Source organism: Neoarius graeffei, chromosome 14 (assembly GCF_027579695.1).
Source record: "Neoarius graeffei isolate fNeoGra1 chromosome 14, fNeoGra1.pri, whole genome shotgun sequence".
Classification (NCBI taxonomy): domain Eukaryota; kingdom Metazoa; phylum Chordata; class Actinopteri; order Siluriformes; family Ariidae; genus Neoarius; species Neoarius graeffei.
This window is the reverse complement of record NC_083582.1, coordinates 5824201-5845168: the sequence shown is the minus strand read 5'-3', so window position 1 is coordinate 5845168 and position 20968 is coordinate 5824201. Positions and strand designations below refer to the sequence as shown.

Genomic DNA, 20968 nt, shown 5'->3' with positions numbered 1-20968 from the left:
AAGCAACAGGGATGGCCGCAGTCTTGAGAGGATTGTCAAGAAAAGTTGATTCAAGAACTTGGGAGAGCTTCACAAGGAGTGGACTGAGGCTGGTGTCAGTGTATCAAGACCCATCACGAACAGGCATCGTCAAGAAAGGGGATACAACTTTCGCATTCCTAATATTAAGCTACTCCTGAGCCAGAGACAATGTCAGAAGTGTCTTATCTGGGCTAAGGAGAGAAAGACATGGACTGTTGCTCAGTGGTCCAAAGTCCTCTTTTCAGATGAAAGTACATTTTGCATTTAATTTGGAAATCACGGTTCTAGAGTCTGGAGGAAGAGTGGAGAGGCATAGAATCCAAGGTGTTTGAAGCCCAGTGTGAAGTTTCCACAGTCTGTGATGATTTGGGGTGCCATGTCATCTGCTGGTGTTGGTCCACTGTATTTTATCAAGTCCTAAGTCAACACAGCCATCTACCAGGAGATTTTAGAGCACTTCATGCTTCCATCTGCTGACAAGCTTTTTGGAGATGCTGATTTCCTTTTCCAGCAGGACTTGGCACCTACCCACAGTGCCAAAACTACTACCAAATGGTTTGCTGACCATGATATTACTGTGTCTGATTGGGCAGCCAACTTGCCTGACCTGAACCCCATAGAGAATCTATGGGGTATTGTCAAGAGGAAGATGAGAAACACCCGACCCAAAAATACAGATACGCTGAAGGCCACTATCAAAGCAACCTGGGCTTCAATAACACCTCAGCAGTGCCACAGACTGATCACCTCCATGCCACACCGCACTGATACAGTAATTCATGGTAAAGGAGCCCCAACCAAGTATTGAGTGTATAAATGAATATACTTTTCAGAAGTTGGACATTTCTGTATTGTAAATCCTTTTTTTGATTGATCTTAGGGAATATTCTAATAATTTGAGATACTGGATTTCTGATTTTCATGAGCTATAAGCCATAATCATCAAAATTAAAACAAAAAAGGCTTTAAATATTTCACTTTACATGTAATGAATATAGAATATATGAAAGTTTACCTTTTTGAATTAAATTATGGAAAAAAAAGGAACTTTTTCATGGTATTCTAATTTTTTGAGATGCACTAGTATAATGTGTAGCATTCCTTACTGGTGTTCTGATTGACAGGGAAGACAGAGTATGCCCCTCCCACTCACAGAGGGCTCTGTTGGACCTTTCTGTTGTGCCCATGCTGGTATGGTATCTCAATAGATAACCCGTCCCTGCACTGCTCTAACACTCACCTGCCTTTAGTAAATACATTAAAACAAAAACTTCTCGGATGAACATTTAAGAGTCCTGATTATTTAACGAGGTCCTGTATCCGAACGTCTCCTGAGCAGACAGCGATAGAAACAGAGACAGTTATAAAGTGTTATAAAGCAGAGAGAGTGTGTTAGTCACCTGAGAGGGAGTGTTAGCAGCGGAGGAAGAGGAAGCTGAGGAAGAAGAGACGGGCGTTTTGTAATGGCCAGAGGAAGCTGGTGGCCAGCTGGGTTTGGACGAGGAGCGAGTCTCGAGTTTGGGGGAAGGCACGTTCTCATAGAGCTCAGTGTTCTCATAGTGAGCCTCGAGAGAACCGGGCTGTGGGTCCTTCTGAGGGGCAAGAGGACGAGGGGAGAGGAGAGAGGGAGTGAGGGGAGAGGAGTGAGGGGAGAGGAAGGGAAGAGAGGTGAAATTGGAAGAGAAAAAAGAGAGAGAAAGAAAGAGGAGAAGGGGGAGAAATTAAGGAAAGAGGAAAGGAAGAGAAGTGAAATTGGGAGAGAGGGCAAAGAAAGAGAGGGAGAGAGGAGAGGACAGCAGACAATTATGATTTTTGTATCTGTGTGTGTGTGAGAGAGAGAGAGACAGAGAGAGAACGACAAAGACAGACAGAGAGAGAGAGAGAGAGAGAAAACAAAAACACGTACATGTGTGTGAAACCATACCGATCCGTTAATGCAGGGAACATCATCATAGTGCAGGGCCACGCCCGAGGGCCGGGCGTACCCGTTCACCGGGTTATCCAGGTACGGGTTGGGAGAAATGGCGCGCTTACTGGTGAAACTGAGAACACACAGCACTGTCACGTTCTAACAGGACGAGTGTGAACACTCAGACACACACTATACACCAGGAGTTTCTATTTTAGATGTAAAATATCTGACTGATTTTATACCTCGGTGTTATAATGCAAACTCTTACAGAGCTAGAAACCCTGAGTGCAAAAGTTTATACCCCCGTGAAAAAAGCAAAATGTACTTCTGTTTTAAAATGTAAGTCTCTTTTACACGTATAGAGTGTGTATGATGGAATATAAACGGTGTAACTGATGTATAATATAATAAATCAAACGGAGAGATTTGGGACAGAGTTCTGCTCCTCACCAGAAGGACTGCTTGGCCAGCTGGATGACGTTGGCGGTGGTCTCTACGTCGATGTAGTCGTAGTGTAGAGTGGCAGGGTCTGTCGTAGAGCCCGTCTCTGCCAGCAACACCCCCAACCACCGACCCATACTCTCAGAGGACGAGGCCTGACACACACACACACAGGTTAACGTCAGCCCTTATAACTCATCAGCAGAGTGAAGAACAGATAGAACTGAGCTCTCACCTCCAGCACAGCCACTTCCTGTCCATTCCTCAGCAGCCTAAAAGCAAACGGGTGTTTGGAGTCGAGCCCGGGGATGACCTCACACCCACGCAGGGGCAGCGAGGCCATGTGCGTTTTCAGATCCTCCCGGTCCTTATGTAGCAACAGCTGGTTATCCTTCAGCCGACACCACCTCTCTCTCCAGCGGTTGTTGGACAGCACGTTCAGATAGCCTGGCAGTCACGGAGAGGGAGAAAATACATATGTCAAGAGTTCAGTACTTTTTTCATCATGTATTTAAAAGCTAGCTATTCTTTTAGAAATGTCAATTTGCTGAAAACTGTTATCCGTCCACACACAGCGTGAACGTTAAGAGCGTTTCTGGTGAACACTGTTCATTTCTTGTTCTAGATGTATTATTTATTTGTCTGTACTAATGCTTCTTTTTTAAAATGATATTAATTCAAGATTACATTTCTTCAGTGACTCAGGATCCATGAGAAAAAAAAAAATCATTTTCAACTCATCCTTAGGCAGCATTTTATTTTTTCCAACACACAGCCAGGCTGAATCCTGTCATCCCATCAATCAATCAATCAATCAATCAATCAATCAATCAATCAATCAATCAATCAATCAATCAATCAATCAATCAATCAATCAATCAATCAATCAATCACCATTTTCCATCCTAATTTGAGTCCAAATTTAAAATTAGGCCAGCACTCCACTATCATATCTCCGCTACCAAACACCCGGGGAGGATGAAGGCTATCGTGTGCTTCATCTGAAACACATGAAATCAGCCAAACACACATCTTTTCAAGCTGCTGCTCGTGCCGTGTCACAGGACGGCGGAACACACTTCAGGAACAGCAGCGCTATCGACCCTCTTCCGCATACACTACCGTTCAAAAGTTTGGGGTCACCCAGACAATTTTGTGTTTTCCATGAAAAGTCACACTTTTATTTCCCACCGTAAGTTGTAAAATGAATAGAAAATATAGTCGAGACATTTTTCTGGCCATTTTGAGCATTTAATCAACCCCACAAATGTGATGCTCCAGAAACTCAATGTGCTCAAAGGAAGGTCAGTTTTATAGCTTCTCTAAAGAGCTCAACTGTTTTCAGCTGTGCTAACATGATTGTACAAGGGTTTTCTAATCATCCATTAGCCTTCTGAGGCAATGAGCAAACACATTGTACCATTAGAACACTGGAGTGAGAGTTGCTGGAAATGGGCCTCTATACACCTATGGAGATATTGCACCAAAAACCAGACATTTGCAGCTAGAATAGTCATTTACCACATTAGCAATGTATAGAGTGGATTTCTGATTAGTTTAAAGTGATCTTCATTGAAAAGAACAGTGCTTTTCTTTCAAAAATAAGGACATTTCAAAGTGACCCCAAACTTTTGAACGGTAGTGTACATCCGCATAACGCCAGTGTGACGGACATGAGATCGACAGTGAGCTCGTCAGACCCAGACAGCACGGCCAATACTGTACTACATACTGTACATACAGTAGGTGTGTTTTAATCCCTACACAGCGCTCATATAGTGCTCGATAGGTCCAAAAGAACATCTGTGATTCACTCTACAATAATAACAACAACTGCTGGGAACGTTACGACTGATTTCCCTACGTTAAACAGCACAGAGGTGATTTATACAAAAAGTTTAGAAAATGTGTGTTTAAACAGACTTACACTGGACAATAACTAAAACACTGTTATATACTGGACTTATAAATCGATATAGATACTGAAATAGCGTTTGAAATTCATTCTGACAGCAGCAGCTGAGAGCAAATGTTTAAGAATAAATAAACAGAATAAAAACTATACCAGAACGTTCTCAAGTGTTTTATTCCTCTTACACCACAACAATTACACTCAGTGGCCACTTTAATAGGAACTCGTTCTTGATTCTAACACTCCGTTCAGACTGCAACCTGAAACGACCCATATCCGATTTGTTGTGAAATCCGATTTTTTTGTTAGACCGTTCACATTACCAATTATATGAGACTTGTATGCGATCTCCAATATGAACGGAAAACGACCCAAAAGTGTCCCGCATGCGCAAATTGACACGTAATAAGCACATCCACGTAATACGTAAACCAAAAAAAGCGCACTCTTCAAGTTTAATGATTTCTTTTTTTTTGTTGTTTGTTTAATTATCTGCTTAGTGTTAAAGTGTGAGGTCTCGTGTGTGTTTTTGTTTCTGAACTGAAATGAAAACGTGTAGCCTGGTAACGAGGGCTGACTCCTAAATGTCTCTCTAATTTCTATATAAGTGCACTACATGTTACTAGGAAGTAATGGATTTTTAAACTCTATATAGTGCACTCGAGCTTCAGTAGGCAGTCATTTGGGATACGGCCGCTGTATTACCAAACTCTTAATTCAGGCTTAATAATTTGCACATATTTATTTCGTCATATTAATAAACTTTTTCTACATTTTTATAAATGGCTATAAACATTTAGATTGTTTATAGCCAGCTGAATTCTGCAACTTCTCTCAGCGCTGGCTCAAAGTGCAGAAACACCAGTGCAGTTTGCGATGGAGATGAGGCGAGACCTGGCGATGTGGTTTTTGTGGCGACGGCGGAACTCGCACAATAATCTGATTAATGTGGGCAGCAGACTAATGAGACCAAAGGTGTCAAATTACTGGAAATTTCCAGAACAATCTTATAATCTTGTAATACAGGATGGTTTAAGTTATAAATCAGTTATAGAAACTGTTTTATTTAATCAGGCTAACAGATCAACATCCAGGTCCCTACAAAATCCACCATTAGCTTGATCAATTCTATAAAAGTCTATTTAAATTCTGAAAACTGTACAAATGTTGTTGTTTTCCACCAAAGAGGCGGGATTAGCCAACGCAGAATAGTGACGTTTGTCTCTTGTTGATGACGTGTAGGTCGCATAAATGCGACCTGTCCGGTCAGACTGCAGTCGCATGTGAAAATAATGGATATGCATCGGAATTTGGACCACATATCCAAGCGGCCTGGGTCGCATGTGAAAAAATCGGATCTGTGTTGTTCAGATTGTCAATAACAAATCGGATACAGGTTGCATATGGGCAAAAAAATCGGATATGGGTCGTTTCAGGGTGCAGTCTGAACGTAGTCTAAGATCCCTGTTCTTGGCTGCAGGAGTGGAACCCAATGTGTTCTTCTGTTCTGCTGTTGCATGCTGAGATGCTTTTCTGCTCACCACGGTTGTAAAGAGTGATTATATGAGTTACTGTATCCTTCCTGGCAAAAAAACAAAAAAACGTTGACCCAATCTGCATTTTCCTCTGACCTCTCTTATCAACAAGGCGTTTGGGTTTTTTTTTTCCACGCACAGAACTATCATCACTCACTCACTCGATGTTTTTTGTTTTCCGCACCATTCTGTGTAAACTCTAGAGACTGCTGTGTGTGAAAACCCCAGGAGATCAGATCAGCAGTTTCTGAAATACTCAAACCTCGTACACATCTGGCTCAAACCAACACCCATACCACAGTGAAAGGAAGAAAGAAAGTCACACTTTGAGATGACGATAAAACAGCAGATGGATGTATGGGTGTTCCTAATAAAGTGGCCAGCGAGTGTATATTACAATGTTTTATTTATTAAAGAACAATGTCTTACTTTAAAAAAAAAAAAAAATCTATTCGTAGTTACATTTAACATTGTGGAACATCTGCATGACGATTTATCACATCATACGGTAGCGTTCATCTCTTTTTATTTTCTCTTCTTTTGTTCATATTATTATTTAAAAAAAAGGTGCAGCTTGTCATGTTCCTACAGTATGAAACCGTAAAGCGTCCTGTCAGCGCTGACACTGGAGACTCCTTCATCATAGTAAAAACTTCATCAGAGAAAAGCTCATACATTTTTCTTTGTTAAATTGTTTATCTAATTATTATTAGGCTTCAATATCTGCCACACACCTTCCTATAAAATAAACTGCTTGTTAAAAAGAGAACAATGTTTTTGAGAGATATTTGAGAAAGCCCTTTCATTTTCATTTCAAATCATCATCATCATCATCATCATGATCTGTGGTCTTACCGCTGGTCGGGACGTCCTCCTCGGCCGATGACGTCTGTTCATCCGTGGACGGTTTCTTCTTCCCCAGGCTGATGATCTTGGTGATTTTCTTCCCTGCTCCCTTCCCCACTGTGCCTTTCTGTTCAGTCTTCGAGCTCTTCTTCCCTTTCGCTGCGGCAAAAACACACAGGGTGTGTGAGTGCTCCTGCCTCAAGTGCACTCCTTATTCACGTCTTATTCACGATTGCTAGAACTGTGATGCGTGATAGAATCCATTATGAAGTTTTGTTCGGTTTTAAATCACCTCTGATCTTGTAAGGATACACGTGTTGAACGGAAAGTGATTTCCAGTTCAGTTTGATTTGAACGCTGGTGAGGAACCGGACAAGTTTAAATGGAAAACATACTTTCTGTGAATACTATACTATCTCTATAAGGCGTAAACACGCCTCGTCATGCTGTTATAGGAAAATTATCAACAACAGAGTGGAATAATGAAGCAGAGATCCGGGTATCACTCCAAAGTTGATTATTTTCCTTTAATGGCATGTTTTCTTCCTCTTAAACCAACAATTACATGTTTTATTTATTAAAACACAATGCTTTTTTATCAGTTTATAGTTAGAGTTAATGTTGTGGAATGTCTGTGACATCAGCAGAAAGGCCAGAATTATGAAACGATTACGATCACCTTGACTTCTCAGCTCAGTGACGTCGCTAAAATACGGAATCCACGTCAAAATGTACTGAAAACCAGATTTAAAAATCATCACCACACCCCAGTTACAGCAACGTCGCTTCCGAGAAATCTTGGTTTGAATTTCAAGAAATTAAATTTCAGTTTTTTTTTTTTTTTTCTGACGTACCATAATTCTGTTACTGACTTTTCTTTCCCCAGAAAAGATTTTGCGTTTTGAGTTAAACAGCCATGCTTTTTTCAGGTCAAAAGACTCCATACAGTGTGAAATTTGTATTTAATACCATTATCTTGAGTACTGCAACTAAAAAAGAAGAAGTTACCACATTTTGCTGTGAATGTAATTCCGTTACTGAAGAACTACCCACAAGTTAGCTCCTGCTCTCACTTATGTTATAGCAGCTATAAACAGTCGTTCCCTCACTGATTAAACAAACAAACAAAAACGCAGCTTCTAATGTTACCGAGAAACCAGGCACCGTAGACTCTTCTGTCCTGAAGATGCTGTAAAACTTAAACTTTACAGTTTTACGTCAAGGTCAAGGCTTTTTTATGTCATTTCAACCCTATACAGTTGGTACAGTACATGGTTAAAACCAAAGAACGTTTCTCCAGGACCATGGTGCTACATTAAACATCACAGGACTACAATCTACAATCCAACATCAAGGGTGGCGGCACGGTGGTGTAGTGGTTAGCGCTGTCGCCTCACAGCAAGAAGGTCCGGGTTCGAGCCCCGTGGCCGGTGAGGGCCTTTCTGTGCGGAGTTTGCATGTTCTCCCCGTGTCCGCGTGGGTTTCCTCCGGGTGCTCCGGTTTCCCCCACAGTCCAAAGACATGCAGGTTAGGTTAACTGGTGACTCTAAATTGAGCGTAGGTGTGAATGTGAGTGTGAATGGTTGTCTGTGTCTATGTGTCAGCCCTGTGATGACCTGGCGACTTGTCCAGGGTGTACCCCGCCTTTCGCCCGTAGTCAGCTGGGATAGGCTCCAGCTCGCCTGCGACCCTGTAGAACAGGATAAAGCGGCTACAGATAATGAGATGAGATGAGATGAGAACATCAAGGGTAAAAGTGCAGCGAGTGCAACGCTGCAGACAATAAACGACACAAACAACATAAAGTACGGACAAGAAGGACAGCGCAAAAACGACAACGAGCACAAGGAGTGCGAGTTGAGTGTGCGTTTTGAGGTAGCGCATATAAACTAAATAAATAGACGTAAACATTGTGCATGTGATAGGTATTGTAAACACTGTCAAAAAGTGATAGTGCATTATTGTTCTTCACTGTGCAGATTACAGTGTGAGTGTTGTGTTCAACAGTCTGTGAGTCAGAGTTGTCATCGAGTCACTAAACCTCGAGTCTGAATCCAGTCTCAAGTCCCCAGTGTTCAAGTCTGAGTCATTAAAGAAAATTTTGAGTCGAGTCCGAGAACCAGACTCCACCCGCACCATGTGACGGTGTCTGTTTCAGCGCCATTAACATTAGTTTGTTCCTGAACAGGTGAATGTGCGTCTCTTTATCAGGGAGTGTGAAGTATTCGGTCAGAGACGGTTGGGAGACGGATGTAAGTGCAGAAGGTGTGTTTATTAATACAAGTGAAGACGGTAAACAATTCAGAACGGCAGGCAAAATCGTAAAACGGTGAAACAGGCGATCGGTCGAGCGAGGCACAAACAGGCTATCGTAGACTCGGCAGGATCAAAGACGAGAAACAGGAAATCAGGGATCAGGAACCCAAACAAGGAAATAAGGCTCGGTAACGTATCAGCAAAGCAACTCAATACTTCGCAAAGTAAGTGTGTTTTCACAGTTTTTATATCGGCGCACTGATCGCGCCTTAATCCTGTGCAGGTGCGAGTCGTTTACGGCGCACGCGCCAGAGTCTATCTGATGCATGCGCTAAGGCGCGCAGGTCTGACACGTTCGCACAAAATTAGTACAAAATTAAAGTAGATATACATATCTTATGCCAAATTATTATGGCGTGTTTCAAAAAATAAAGAAAAAAATCCAAGTCCTTGTCTCCAGCTTGCGAGTCCGAATGCAGTTAATGCACGAGTCCGAGCCCAAATCCGAGTCATCAGTGCTCAAGTCCAAGTCGAGTCACGAGTCTTTAAAATTAGGGCACGAGTCGGACTCGAGTCCGAGTCCTGGATTCGAGTACTACAAGCCTGCTGTGAGTATCAATCTGATCCCTCAGAGTTGAGGAGTCTGATGGCATGACGGAGGGAAGAATCTCTTACAGAGTCTGGCTGTGAAGGCCCGAATGCTTCGGTACCGTTTTCCAGACGGCAGGAAGGTGAAGAGATTGTGTGAGGGGTGTGTGGGGTCGGCCACGATGCCGGTAGCTTTCCGTGTGGTGTAAACGTCCTCGATGGAGGGAAGAGAGACTCTGATGATCTTCTCAGCTGTCCTCACTATCCGCCGTAGGGTCTTGCAAGCCGAGATGGTGCAGTTCCTAAACAGACCATGATGCAGCTGCTCAGAATGCTCTCAACAGTCCGTCTGTAGAATACTGTGAGGACGGGTGATGGGTTTTCCTCAGCCTCCATAGGAAGTAGAGACGCTGCTGGGCTTTCTTGGCTATGGAGCTGGTGACTATGTGGAGCTACTTCTGACTGTTACAAAGTTCTGACACTGGAGACTCCTTCCATAAATGTTTAATAAATGCCTCCTTAAAGGAAACATCACCATTTCAACGATTAAACATTTTCCTTTGTTAGTATTAGATTAATATCGTGAAGTCCCTGTGAACGAGCTGTTACTATAGAAACGATAACGGGTTCGAACGAGCGCATTAATTAGCAGCTGCACTACTGTCAGAGCTGCTGTTATAGATAATTAATCAACACCTTCCCTTCTGACCAATCACAATCCGGGATTTAACAGCACTGTGGTGTAAATTCTCTGACGGTACACTTTAGAGAAAAACGTGTCCTTCGCTGCCTGAGAGAAAATAAAATAGATAGCTGGAGAGAGCGCACGGAGACAAAAATAGAGAAGAAGAAGGAGGACGAGGCTGGGACACGGAAACCATCGAGACATTTGACTGAAGATGATTACATCTGTGCTGGCGACTTCTTTAATTAAAGCTAAGCTCATGTGTGCGCTGATGCCGCTGCAGCAGATCCAGGCCTGAGGGCAGAAACCAGAGACGCAGATGCAAAAGCAATTCAGCCTCTTTTATAGGACGTCTATTGCATTTCTCTCTGTTTGAACATGAGGGAAAAATCCAGAGATCAGAATAATTTGATTCCACGTGGTCCGAGCAGTTGCACGAGCTGGAAAGAATGCGGTTAATTGAATGAATCCATGCGGTGAGCCGTTTCTTTATGCCTCCTCCTTGTCCTTCTTCTTTTCCTCGTCAAAGTGAGGGCGGTGGCAGGGCACCGGAGTGACGTCGGCACATCTGGAGCAGTCATTACACTCACAGACGTGAGATTAGATAAAGCTGCAGGGTGAGTTCTTTGGTTAGATAACGTTACAACGACTACCAGGTTGCACGCCGGTGATCAAATGAACTAGAGGGTGCTGGTTCGTGTTCTATTCAGAAGTTTACAAAGAGGGTCTCAGGAAGATTTCAAAACTCTACCCACATCTGTGAAAGAGTTAAAAACAGCACAATTCCTGGTTGGTTTTTTGATCCATCCCCTCCACTTGTAGCCGTTCATCTGCACTCACTTTAAAAATAATACAGCATTAATATCGGTTTGTGGCTACGAGACAAGAAAATCAATCATACAAATCATGCTAGCTGCACAGATCTAACTGTACTGGAATTCATCACCATTAGACAATTCTTCCCAAAAGTCCACAGGATGAAATTCCACAGGCCTGAAACAGACGAAGGTTTAATCCCCGCCTGAGTGAAGACTGGATAAAAACAATCCAATTATCTTCTGTAAAGAGCATCCCCCAGTCTTGTCTATGGCATCGCTCATCTGGAGAAAGGACGAAGCGTTCGAGTCCAATCAAATGAACATGGAGTTCATCAAAATCAGCTCGTATGTACAGTATTTCACTAAAGAGACAGGCTGGAGAGTGGCTCAAGGATTTATGACATAGTTTAAATTTAGGGTGGTGGTTTAATGTTGGACAAACAAACAAGATTTACAGGCTTTCGCTCGACTCTTGGCTGTGACTAAACTAGTTACTTATGGCAGAATTATGTAAGTGCTGGCCCAGGACTCAGGAACACAAATAGGTGCTCTACGTAATGGAAATGAAGATCATGGGCGTGGTCCCTATCATTACATTACATTACATCATATCACAGGTATTTACCGTAGCAGACGCTCTTATCCAACATACCCAGAGCAGCCTGGGAGCGGTTGGGGGTTCGGTGCCTTGCTCAAGGGCACTTCAGCCATTCCTGCTGGTCCAGGGAATCAAACCAGCAACCTTTTGGTCCCAAAGCTGCTTCTTTAAACATTGGGCCCAGTTGTAGGTGTTCAACCATGCATTAACACAGAACGGCATACGATCCCTCCCAGCTGTGTAAAAATGAGTAAACTTGACATTTTTATTGTTATTCAACTAGCACTCACTCAAGAGTCAAGGCCTTTCATTAACACCTCAGTCCATGTTACTGACACTTGTCAATGCAATGGTACTGTCTGTATCTGTACCCGTTTCTGTATCTGTATCTATTTACGGCACCAAATATCTGTATCTGTATTCAGATTTAAACCTTGACGTGTTCATGGCCTAAACTGGAAAGCCTTTTTTTTCCCCTTGTAATTAAATATGAACCATACCACTACATCTCCAGAGAAGTGGGGAAAGAAAAGAGGTAGAAATGCCATCAGTATCAGTACGCTCTGTGAATTTCAGCTCTGACAGTTCCTTCATATTATCTACATTGCTTGAGTTCATAACTGGTGTCAACTATAAATAAACAAATAAAGCACTGCAAACCGGACCAGGCAGGTACTAAGGATGTTGTAAACGTATAACCCCTATCACTGAGAAGATACATGAAGAGTGGCCACATAGCCAGTACATTTCAGCAGCATTGCAACAAGTCAGTGGTGAAGTCCACCAGGAACATGACCTCTTTCTGGTCAGACCAAAGAAATGCTGGGTTTTCGACTAAATGACAACGTGCAAGAAGCCAAACAAACACTAGGAAGGAGTTACTTACTCCAAGACTCCAAGTTCAGTCCAGAAACAGCAGATGATCAGCTAATATTAAATTGTTGTAGCGTTATAGTGAATGTCAATGCTTCTGAACATTAAGTGTAAACATGCAGCTGAGAGTGAGAGTGTAGTGAAGATGCAAGGAGTAGACGTAAAGAAAGTTGGTGAATTCAAGTACCTGGGGTCAACTGTGCAGGAAAATGGGGGCTGCGATAGTGAGGTGAGAAAGAGAGTGCAGGCAGGGTGGAGCAGTTGGAGAAGGATTTCGGGAGTCATTTGTGATCGGAAAGTCCCAGCAAAAGTGAAAGGTAAGATGTATAAGACAGTAGTGAGACCAGCTGTGATGTATGGATTGGAGACCGTACCCTTAACGAAGAGACAGGAGGCAAAGTTGGAGGTGGTGGAGTTGAGGATGTTAAGGTTTGCGATGGGAGGTTGGACAGGATAAGGAACGAGCACATCAGAGGGACAGCACATGTGGAGAGCTTGGGAATGAAGCTAAGAGAGATGAGACTGAGATGGTATGGGCACATCCTGAGAAGAGATGCAGAGCATGTGGGAAGGAGAATGTTGAGGATGGAGCTGCCAGGCACACGAAAACGAGGAAGGCCAAAGAGGAGATACATGGATGTGGTGAGAGAGGACATGAAAGTGGCAGGTGTGGTAGAGAAGGATGCGGAAGATAATGGAGATGAAAGATCCGCTGTGGGGACCCCTAATCGGGAGCAGCCAAAAGAAGAAGATGATGATGTAGATGGCATTTCCACCTAGATGCAGTTTGGCTTGGAATACATCACACTTCCTCATTCAGCAATTTCTATTGCCATTGTATGTACATAGGGGTTAGTATGATCTGGGGAAGTCATGGCCTAATGGTTAGAGAAGCAGCTTTGGGACCAAAAGGTCACCAGTTCGAGTCCCTGGACCAGCAGGAATGGCTGAAGTACCCTTGAGCAAGGCACCGAACCCCTGGGCTGCTCTGGATAAAAGCGTCTGATAAATGCCTATGATGTAATGATTTGGCCTTTACAGTGTTCAGGAATGTAAAGTGCAGAATAGACAGATTATTTATGGTTTTATTAAAAAAATAGTGCAAATTAACCATAAAATAACAAAACAATAACATGGAGAGCTAGCTGAGCTGTTACCACCATCTTGTAAGCACCACCCCAGGCACGCTGGGCCAGAAAACTTCAGACTTCAAACAAACACATTTCCTCTTCACCAAGCACTTGAGACTTCTATTTTAAAATAATAATAATAATAATAATAATAATAATAATAATAATCCTTTATCATATTTTTTCATCTTGACTCACGTCCTCTAATAGGGTTCCAGCTTTATTTATTCTTAGTCCCTGACCAAGTGATGACCTCGCATGAGGATATGTTTTTTTTTTAACTCAGACTCTACAGTACTTCTGTAAGTTGCTCTTCTAAATGCTCTGTCAGGTTGAGATAGAGATGTGCGTCTGTTTTTCAGCAGCGATTCTTCACCCTCTGTTCGTACTCCTCATTTTTTTTTTCCAGACAGCACACTTTATTTTTGGTCTAACAGTTAATGGTAGAATTTTATTTTTGGCTGTTCATGTGAATATTTTCCGCCCTGTGGCTCTTTTTCTAATGATGTTACCACTTGCACCACTTTTGTGAGGACCGGGGTGTCTTTACTATACTGTGTGTTTGTCACACTGCAAAGTGTAAAGTTATAAAAAGTCGTAACGTTTGTGGTATATTGTAAAGTTGTAATGTTTTAAAGTATGTCGTGAAGTTGTAAGATTTTGTAGTAAGTTTTAACATTATTTTAGTAAGTTGTAAAAGTTTAGGTGGATGTTGTAAAGTTGGAAGAGTTTGCAGTGTGTTGTAAAGTTGTAATTTTTTGCAACATGTAAGATTTTGTATTATGTTGTAATGTGTTATAGCGAGTTATAAGATTTCGTAGCATGTTGTAAGATTTTGCATTAAGTTGTAATTTTTGTTGCATGTTGTAAGATTTTGTAGTATGTTGTAAAGTTTTAATATTTTGTAGCATGTTGTAAGTTTTTGTACTATGTTTTAAGTTTTGTAGTATGTTGTAAGATTTAGTGAGTTGTAAAGTTGTAATATTTTATCGCATACTGTAAAGTTTTGTAGCAGGTTGTAAAGCTGTAACAATTTATAGTATGTTGTAAACTTGTAATATTTTGTAGTATGCTGTAAAATGTACTATGGTATAAGGTTATACAGTTTTATATTATATTATAAGGGCTTGTATTTTACTGTAAAGTTTTGTGCTATGTTGTAAGGTTGTACAGTTTTTGAATATATTGTAAAGTTTTACACTTTTGAGTATGCTATAAGGTTTTGTAGTATGCTGTAAAGTCTTGTACTATGTTGTAAAGTTGTAGAGTTTTGGAGTATGTTGTAAAGTTTTACACTTTTGAGTATGCTATAAGGTTTTGTAGTATGCTGTAAAGTTTTGTACTATGTTGTAAGCTTGTAGAGTTTTGGAATATACTGTAAAGATTTACACCTTTTGAGTATAAGATTTTGTAGTATGCTGTAAAGTTTTGTACTATGTTGTAAGCTTGTAGAGTTTTGTAGTATATTTTGAAGTTTCAAAGTTATGTAATATGTTGTAAATTTGTTTAAGATGCTTGACTGCAATTTCATTTATAATTATACAACACGTGTAATATATATATCACTTAGTAATGTAATTAGTTGCATTGATTTAGCAACATAGCAGAACCTTAATCTTTTTTACGAGTAGACACCACGGTGTAACGGCACAATACACAGTAGCAAAAGTGCAAACTGCATCAGAGTGCAACAAACACAAAGTATAGAAATGTTTTCTGCATGTTGTACATGACTCTATATTCTGGATAGACACATTTACTGATGTAATGGGATTTACCTGAATCTTTTCCATCTGAGATGCCATTTTCATGATTGGGCTCTCCATCAGAACTCGGTCTGTCACAGGACAACTTCTGCAAGAGTCAAAAATCCAGAAGTGTAAAATGTCAAATCCAGATACATAAATACCACCCAGCCAGTGGCTTTCAACTGTGTTAAAAAAAAAAGTGTGAATATACAGATGGGTGACAAATGACAGAACACATGATGGTGTCACACTGTCTAGGATGGCTGGTATAACCTATGGATATATTCGTACAGTTGAACATTGTTACAATGCTTTACGAAATAGTTTATAGCGATGTTTATAAACGGTTAATGAATTATTACCAGAATGCATTTTAAGAGTTATTTTTGTAACAATTTCCACTACCAAAGTGAGTGTAGTTTTGCAATATGCTGTAAATTTGTTGTATTATGTTGTAAAGTTGTAAACACACTAAAAAGCCTTACACCTTTACCACATGCCACAAAAGTTACCACATACTACAAAACCTGAGACTTTCACAACATACTACAAACCTTTATAACAAACTGTAAAAGCAGGAAATATACAACATATGACAAACTTTACAACACACTACAAACCCAAGAATTTTACAACATACTACCAAACTTTACAGTATACCACAAAACCTGAGACATTGATAGAATAGTATAAAACATTACAACTTTACAATTTACTACAAACCTTTATAACATGCTACATAACAGTAAAACTCTACAAACCTGGGAACTTTACACAATACTACAAAACTTTACAACATACTACAAAACGTGAGACATTTATGGAATATATTACAAAATGTTACAACTGTACAATATACTTCAACATTTTACACATTATTACAACTTTACAAACCTGGGAACTTTACAATATATTACAAAACATTACAACTTCAGAGCATACTGTACAACATACTACAAAACGTTACAGCGTACTACAAACCTGAGAACTTTACAACAGTACAAAACATGACAACTATACAGTGTACTAGAGAATTTTACAACAAACTACAAAACCTGGGAATTTTACAACATACTACAAAACTTTACATTATACTACAAACCTGAGAGCTTTACAACACACGACAAAATGGTACCACTTTACAACATGCTACAAAAACGATATAAATCACATGCTATGGTCTTCACTCTGACCGCACCTCAACCCAAATGTTCATCAGTCCAGTAAAGTTTCAGAGATGTGTTTACTCGATGTAAAGAAATACTTAAACTGTTTTTGCGGCTAATTGTGGCTTGACGCCTTACTAACACACTTTTTCCTTGAATTTGTTCAACCATGTGTATGAGTTAAATGTGTTTTTTTTTTTTACAGAGATAAGATTAAAGAGCATCTGTTTGGTATTAAGTGTGGATAATTATGGCTTTGACACACTGTGGTAGTTTAAGAGTTGTGTGTAATTAAAAGTATTAAAAGAGCAGTAGAACTCTCTCTCTCTCTCTCTCTCTCTCTCACACACACACACACACACACACACACACACACACACACACTTGTGCACCAGTGAACTAAAACACAATAAAACATAACGATCAGGTTGAGTTTGTTTAGAGAGACAGTAATAATGAAGGCAGAACAGCACTGTCTTTATTTAAAAGTAATATTTTTAAGATTATTTGAGATTAGTTTGGAACAGTCAGACGTTTTTTTTAAGGAAACCATGACACACATGTATGGCATGCATTTTATAATTCAGTATATGATGTGTATAATGTATGGATCCACAATCACACTCAGGTATATGAAATGCTTCACATTTACCTTTTCCAGCTCGGCTTTGTTCACGGAAGATCCGGACACGGCTCCGTCAGAGTCCACTGCTCCGTTCCCGTGAGCACACACCTCTCTCATCACCTTACACAGAAAACAGAACACACACTCAGGGGGCTGGATCACACACACACACACACACACGCTGCTCAGGATCGTACTGAGTAGTGATGAGCGTTTAGTCGAGTCCTACTCACTGCATGTACTGTACACGATCACTACATTCTCACTAAAGTCTCACTACTCAGGGTATGGAGAACGATTTATAGCTACTTTTAACAATGTTTGCATTCAATATTCCCCTTCTCATCACAAAGACTAAAAGTATTGGCACCCTGGCTATTTAGGCTGGTTGCTGCCATTACAACAAGTTCTATGTGCTCAGTCGGAGCTCAGTGAGGCACACAACACTGATGTAATGAAAAACAAACAAACAAAACAAACCAATAAAACAAAACAAAAACTCGTCTGCTTTTTTAATAATACATTTTGACAGTTTTCTTTAATCATGAATTCTGAGATTTTTTTATCATGTTGTTTTTAATAATGGATTTCAAAATTCTTTTTAATAATGGATTCCAAAGTGTTATCAATAATAATTTCGATTAAAAATAATAATGGATTTTGAAGGTTTTTTTTTTTTTTTAAATCATGGATTTCAAAGGGTTTTTTTTTTAAATAATGGATTTTGAAATTATTTTTAATAATGGATTTGAAAGTGTTTTTAATAATACATTTCTGAATTTTTGTTAAAAAATAATGGATTTTGAAGGTTTTTTTAAAAAAAATAATGGATTTCTGAGTTTTTTAAGATAATGAATTTTGAAACTTTTTTTAATAACAGATTTCAAAGTAATTTTAATAAGAAATTATTATTTTTTGTTAAAAAATAATGGATTTTGAAGGTTTATAAAAATAATAAATTACTGAATACTGTATTTCATTAGTGGATGAATTTCAAAGTTTTTTAACAATAACTATTGAGTTTTTAAATAATGAGTTTCAAGGGTTTTTAATAAAGAACTTAGAATTTTTAAATAATTAATCATGAAGGGTTTAATAATGGATTTCGAGGGTTTTTTTTTAAATAATGAATTTTGCGTAATACTTCACTTTAAACAACAACTCAACTGATTATTTGTGCCTATGATTATTATTTTTCTGTGGAAGACAAAGTAAAAACACAGGAGGAACAAATCTCTAATGAAAGCCTTATTCACAGCGGCCCAACAGCTTCACCACTGCAGCATGCGACACACAGCAGCAGCGGCAGGTCATGCACTCGGAGCTGCTCCATGCAGCAGCATGTGGATCTCCTGCAGTCTGCATGAAGGACACATTCAGACAGAAATCCACACACGGTCAGAACCTCACTTCATACGAACAGAGCCAGAAGCCACACAGATGCCCTTCAACTCAGACAGTCAGGAAGATCTCCTCGACCCAGAGTCCCGCGGGTGACATCAGACCAACATGGCTGCTCACAGACAGAGCAGCGAACACAGAACCACTTCTTTATCTTTAAAGGACTTACACTGAATATACAAGTATTTACTTTACATCAGTCAACACACACACACACACACACACACACACGTTCACTTCTTACACCTATAACACAGTTTAATTAAACAGATACAGTTTAATGAGGTGAATATTCATTTCTCATTATAGACAGCTGGCCAGATTGTTGCTAAACTAAACGGAGATGGACGTGGAGGTGTGCGTGTTTTTAGCAGGGTCATCCCTGGGTGAGAAAACATGGACAGTGTAATGCCCCTAAAATGTGAAGTAAACGCAGGTCTAGCGCCCCTGCTGGCTGGCTGGTGTATGATTTTAGCTCCGCCCATCCTCATATGTTTCGACGAACAAAATCGCCTGCTCTCCACGTCACTTTTCTCATCTAAAGCATCTTTACGTTTCATTTCAACAATTATTTTTCAGTTTATTTTCATTATTCGAGTGTATTACAAGAAGGCGCAGCTGTACTTAGGAATGAAGTGATTGACAGCCGTGGGGATATGCCAGACCTTGATATTTGGAGAAGGGGGCGGGGCCTACCAAAGGAGTAGGTGTACCTGACTTCGGCTCTCATCTCTACTGCACAGACTCTGGTTTCAGCTTTGACAAGATGGCTGAAGAATTTTGGCTTCGTGTCTATAGAATGGAAAGGCACAGGGCCACGCTCTCCATGTTCTTTCTTTCTTTCTTTCTTTCTTTCTTTCTTTCTTTCTTTCTTTCTTTCTTTCTTTCTTAGAGTCACTGGATTAGCCAATAGGGATGGTTCTCTCTGATCACGGAATTGTGGAAGATAAAAAAAATCTCCAGATGCAAGAATTGCAAGACTTAAAAAAAGGAAAAAATATATATATATCTCATCTCATTATCTGTAGCCGCTTTATCCTGTTCTACAGGGTTGCAGGCAAGCTGGAGCCTATCCCAGCTGACTACGGGCGAAAGGCGGGGTACACCCTGGACAAGTCGCCAGGTCATCGCAGGGCTGACACATAGACACAGACAACCATTCACACTCACATTCACACCTACGCTCAATTTAGAGTCACCAGTTAACCTAACCTGCATGTCTTTGGACTGTGGGGGAAACCGGAGCACCCGGAGGAAACCCACGCAGACACGGGGAGAACATGCAAACTCCGCACAGAAAGGCCCTCGCCGGCCACGGGGCTCGAACCCGGACCTTCTTGCTGTGAGGCGACAGCGCTAACTGCAATTTGTCACAGTGCAGACTGAATGCACACACCTGTTTACCATGACAACCCTTTGGATAGTTTAGCCACGCCGCTAAAACTCATACTAATCATTGCCAGGTGATTAGAAACGCCCCCTTTGTCCTGATTGGTCGTGGCGCCACTCTGGGGAGATGAGAACTTCTCCTCTTAGCAGATCTGAACATCACTGGCACCACCTTCAGCACTGTGTTCATTTATTTATTTTTTAACCGAAATTACGTCTCTGAGACCCTAAGAGATGTTCATCACCTTAGACTCAGAAAGGAGCCGTTTCTATGGAAACGCACTCAATATATACTTCAGTGGATGGCAAATTGGAAAAGGAAGCTGTATTAAAAACTTGAGATGCTGTAAATACTGTCAGATAATAACGAACGTTTGTTTTTGGAAATTTAATTTTCCGTAACAGCAGCTTTTACAATAGCACAGCTTATATTAATGTACAGTATGGTTTCTATAGTAACGGCTCTTTCATGGGGACCTAATCTAATTAACAGAGCTACGAACCATAGTTGATGATAAAAAGCCTTTTTATGGACAAATTGGGATGTAATTCATCAGCATTTAACTACGGTGATGATTAGCGTCAGCATTTTCTTTGACACACACACACACACACACACACACACACACACACACACGTGGTAAATAGCCAGGCAAACCAAAACAATGCAGGAGCAGACATCTACAGTACACAGCTCTGAATCGGCAGCTCATTATAGAAACACAGCAAACACACACGGCAACGTCTTACCACATCAACCAGAGGAGAGAGAGGTGACACTTTCAGGAAGAACAAATATAGAGAGAGAAAGAGAGAAGGAGAAGAAGAAGAAAGTTAGGAAATCCATGTTCCTGAGCAGAGCCCTGGACCAGAGGAGCTGTAAACAGAACAAAAAGCTGAACCAGGAAAAGAAAAGAAAAGAAAGGGTAACATTTTCCATGAACAGGACATTAGTGAACACTTACTGGCTTCAATAAAGTACCAAAGTACTTTAAAGCCCACCCCCACCCCGGCTTCGTCCTCT

The 20968-nt window shown here is 40.6% G+C and overlaps 1 protein-coding gene across 4 annotated transcripts in view; it reads right to left on the bottom strand.

Annotated features, from left to right (window-relative positions):
* Positions 1 to 20968, bottom strand: part of afap1 (actin filament associated protein 1) — a 90377-nt gene that overhangs the window by 9895 nt on the left and 59514 nt on the right. For 2 of the 4 annotated variants that reach the window (XM_060939189.1, XM_060939190.1), the window contains exons 7-12: positions 17182 to 17274; positions 15394 to 15469; positions 6677 to 6826; positions 2610 to 2821; positions 2384 to 2529; positions 1928 to 2063 (exon numbers count right to left, since the gene is read on the bottom strand). In XM_060939189.1, the coding sequence (XP_060795172.1) occupies positions 1928 to 2063; positions 2384 to 2529; positions 2610 to 2821; positions 6677 to 6826; positions 15394 to 15469; positions 17182 to 17274 (813 nt within the window). Of the gene's footprint in view, positions 1 to 1421; positions 1614 to 1927; positions 2064 to 2383; positions 2530 to 2609; positions 2822 to 6676; positions 6827 to 15393; positions 15470 to 17181; positions 17275 to 20968 lie in introns of all 4 variants that reach the window. The other 2 variants (XM_060939193.1, XM_060939191.1) reach the window with 2 other exon arrangements.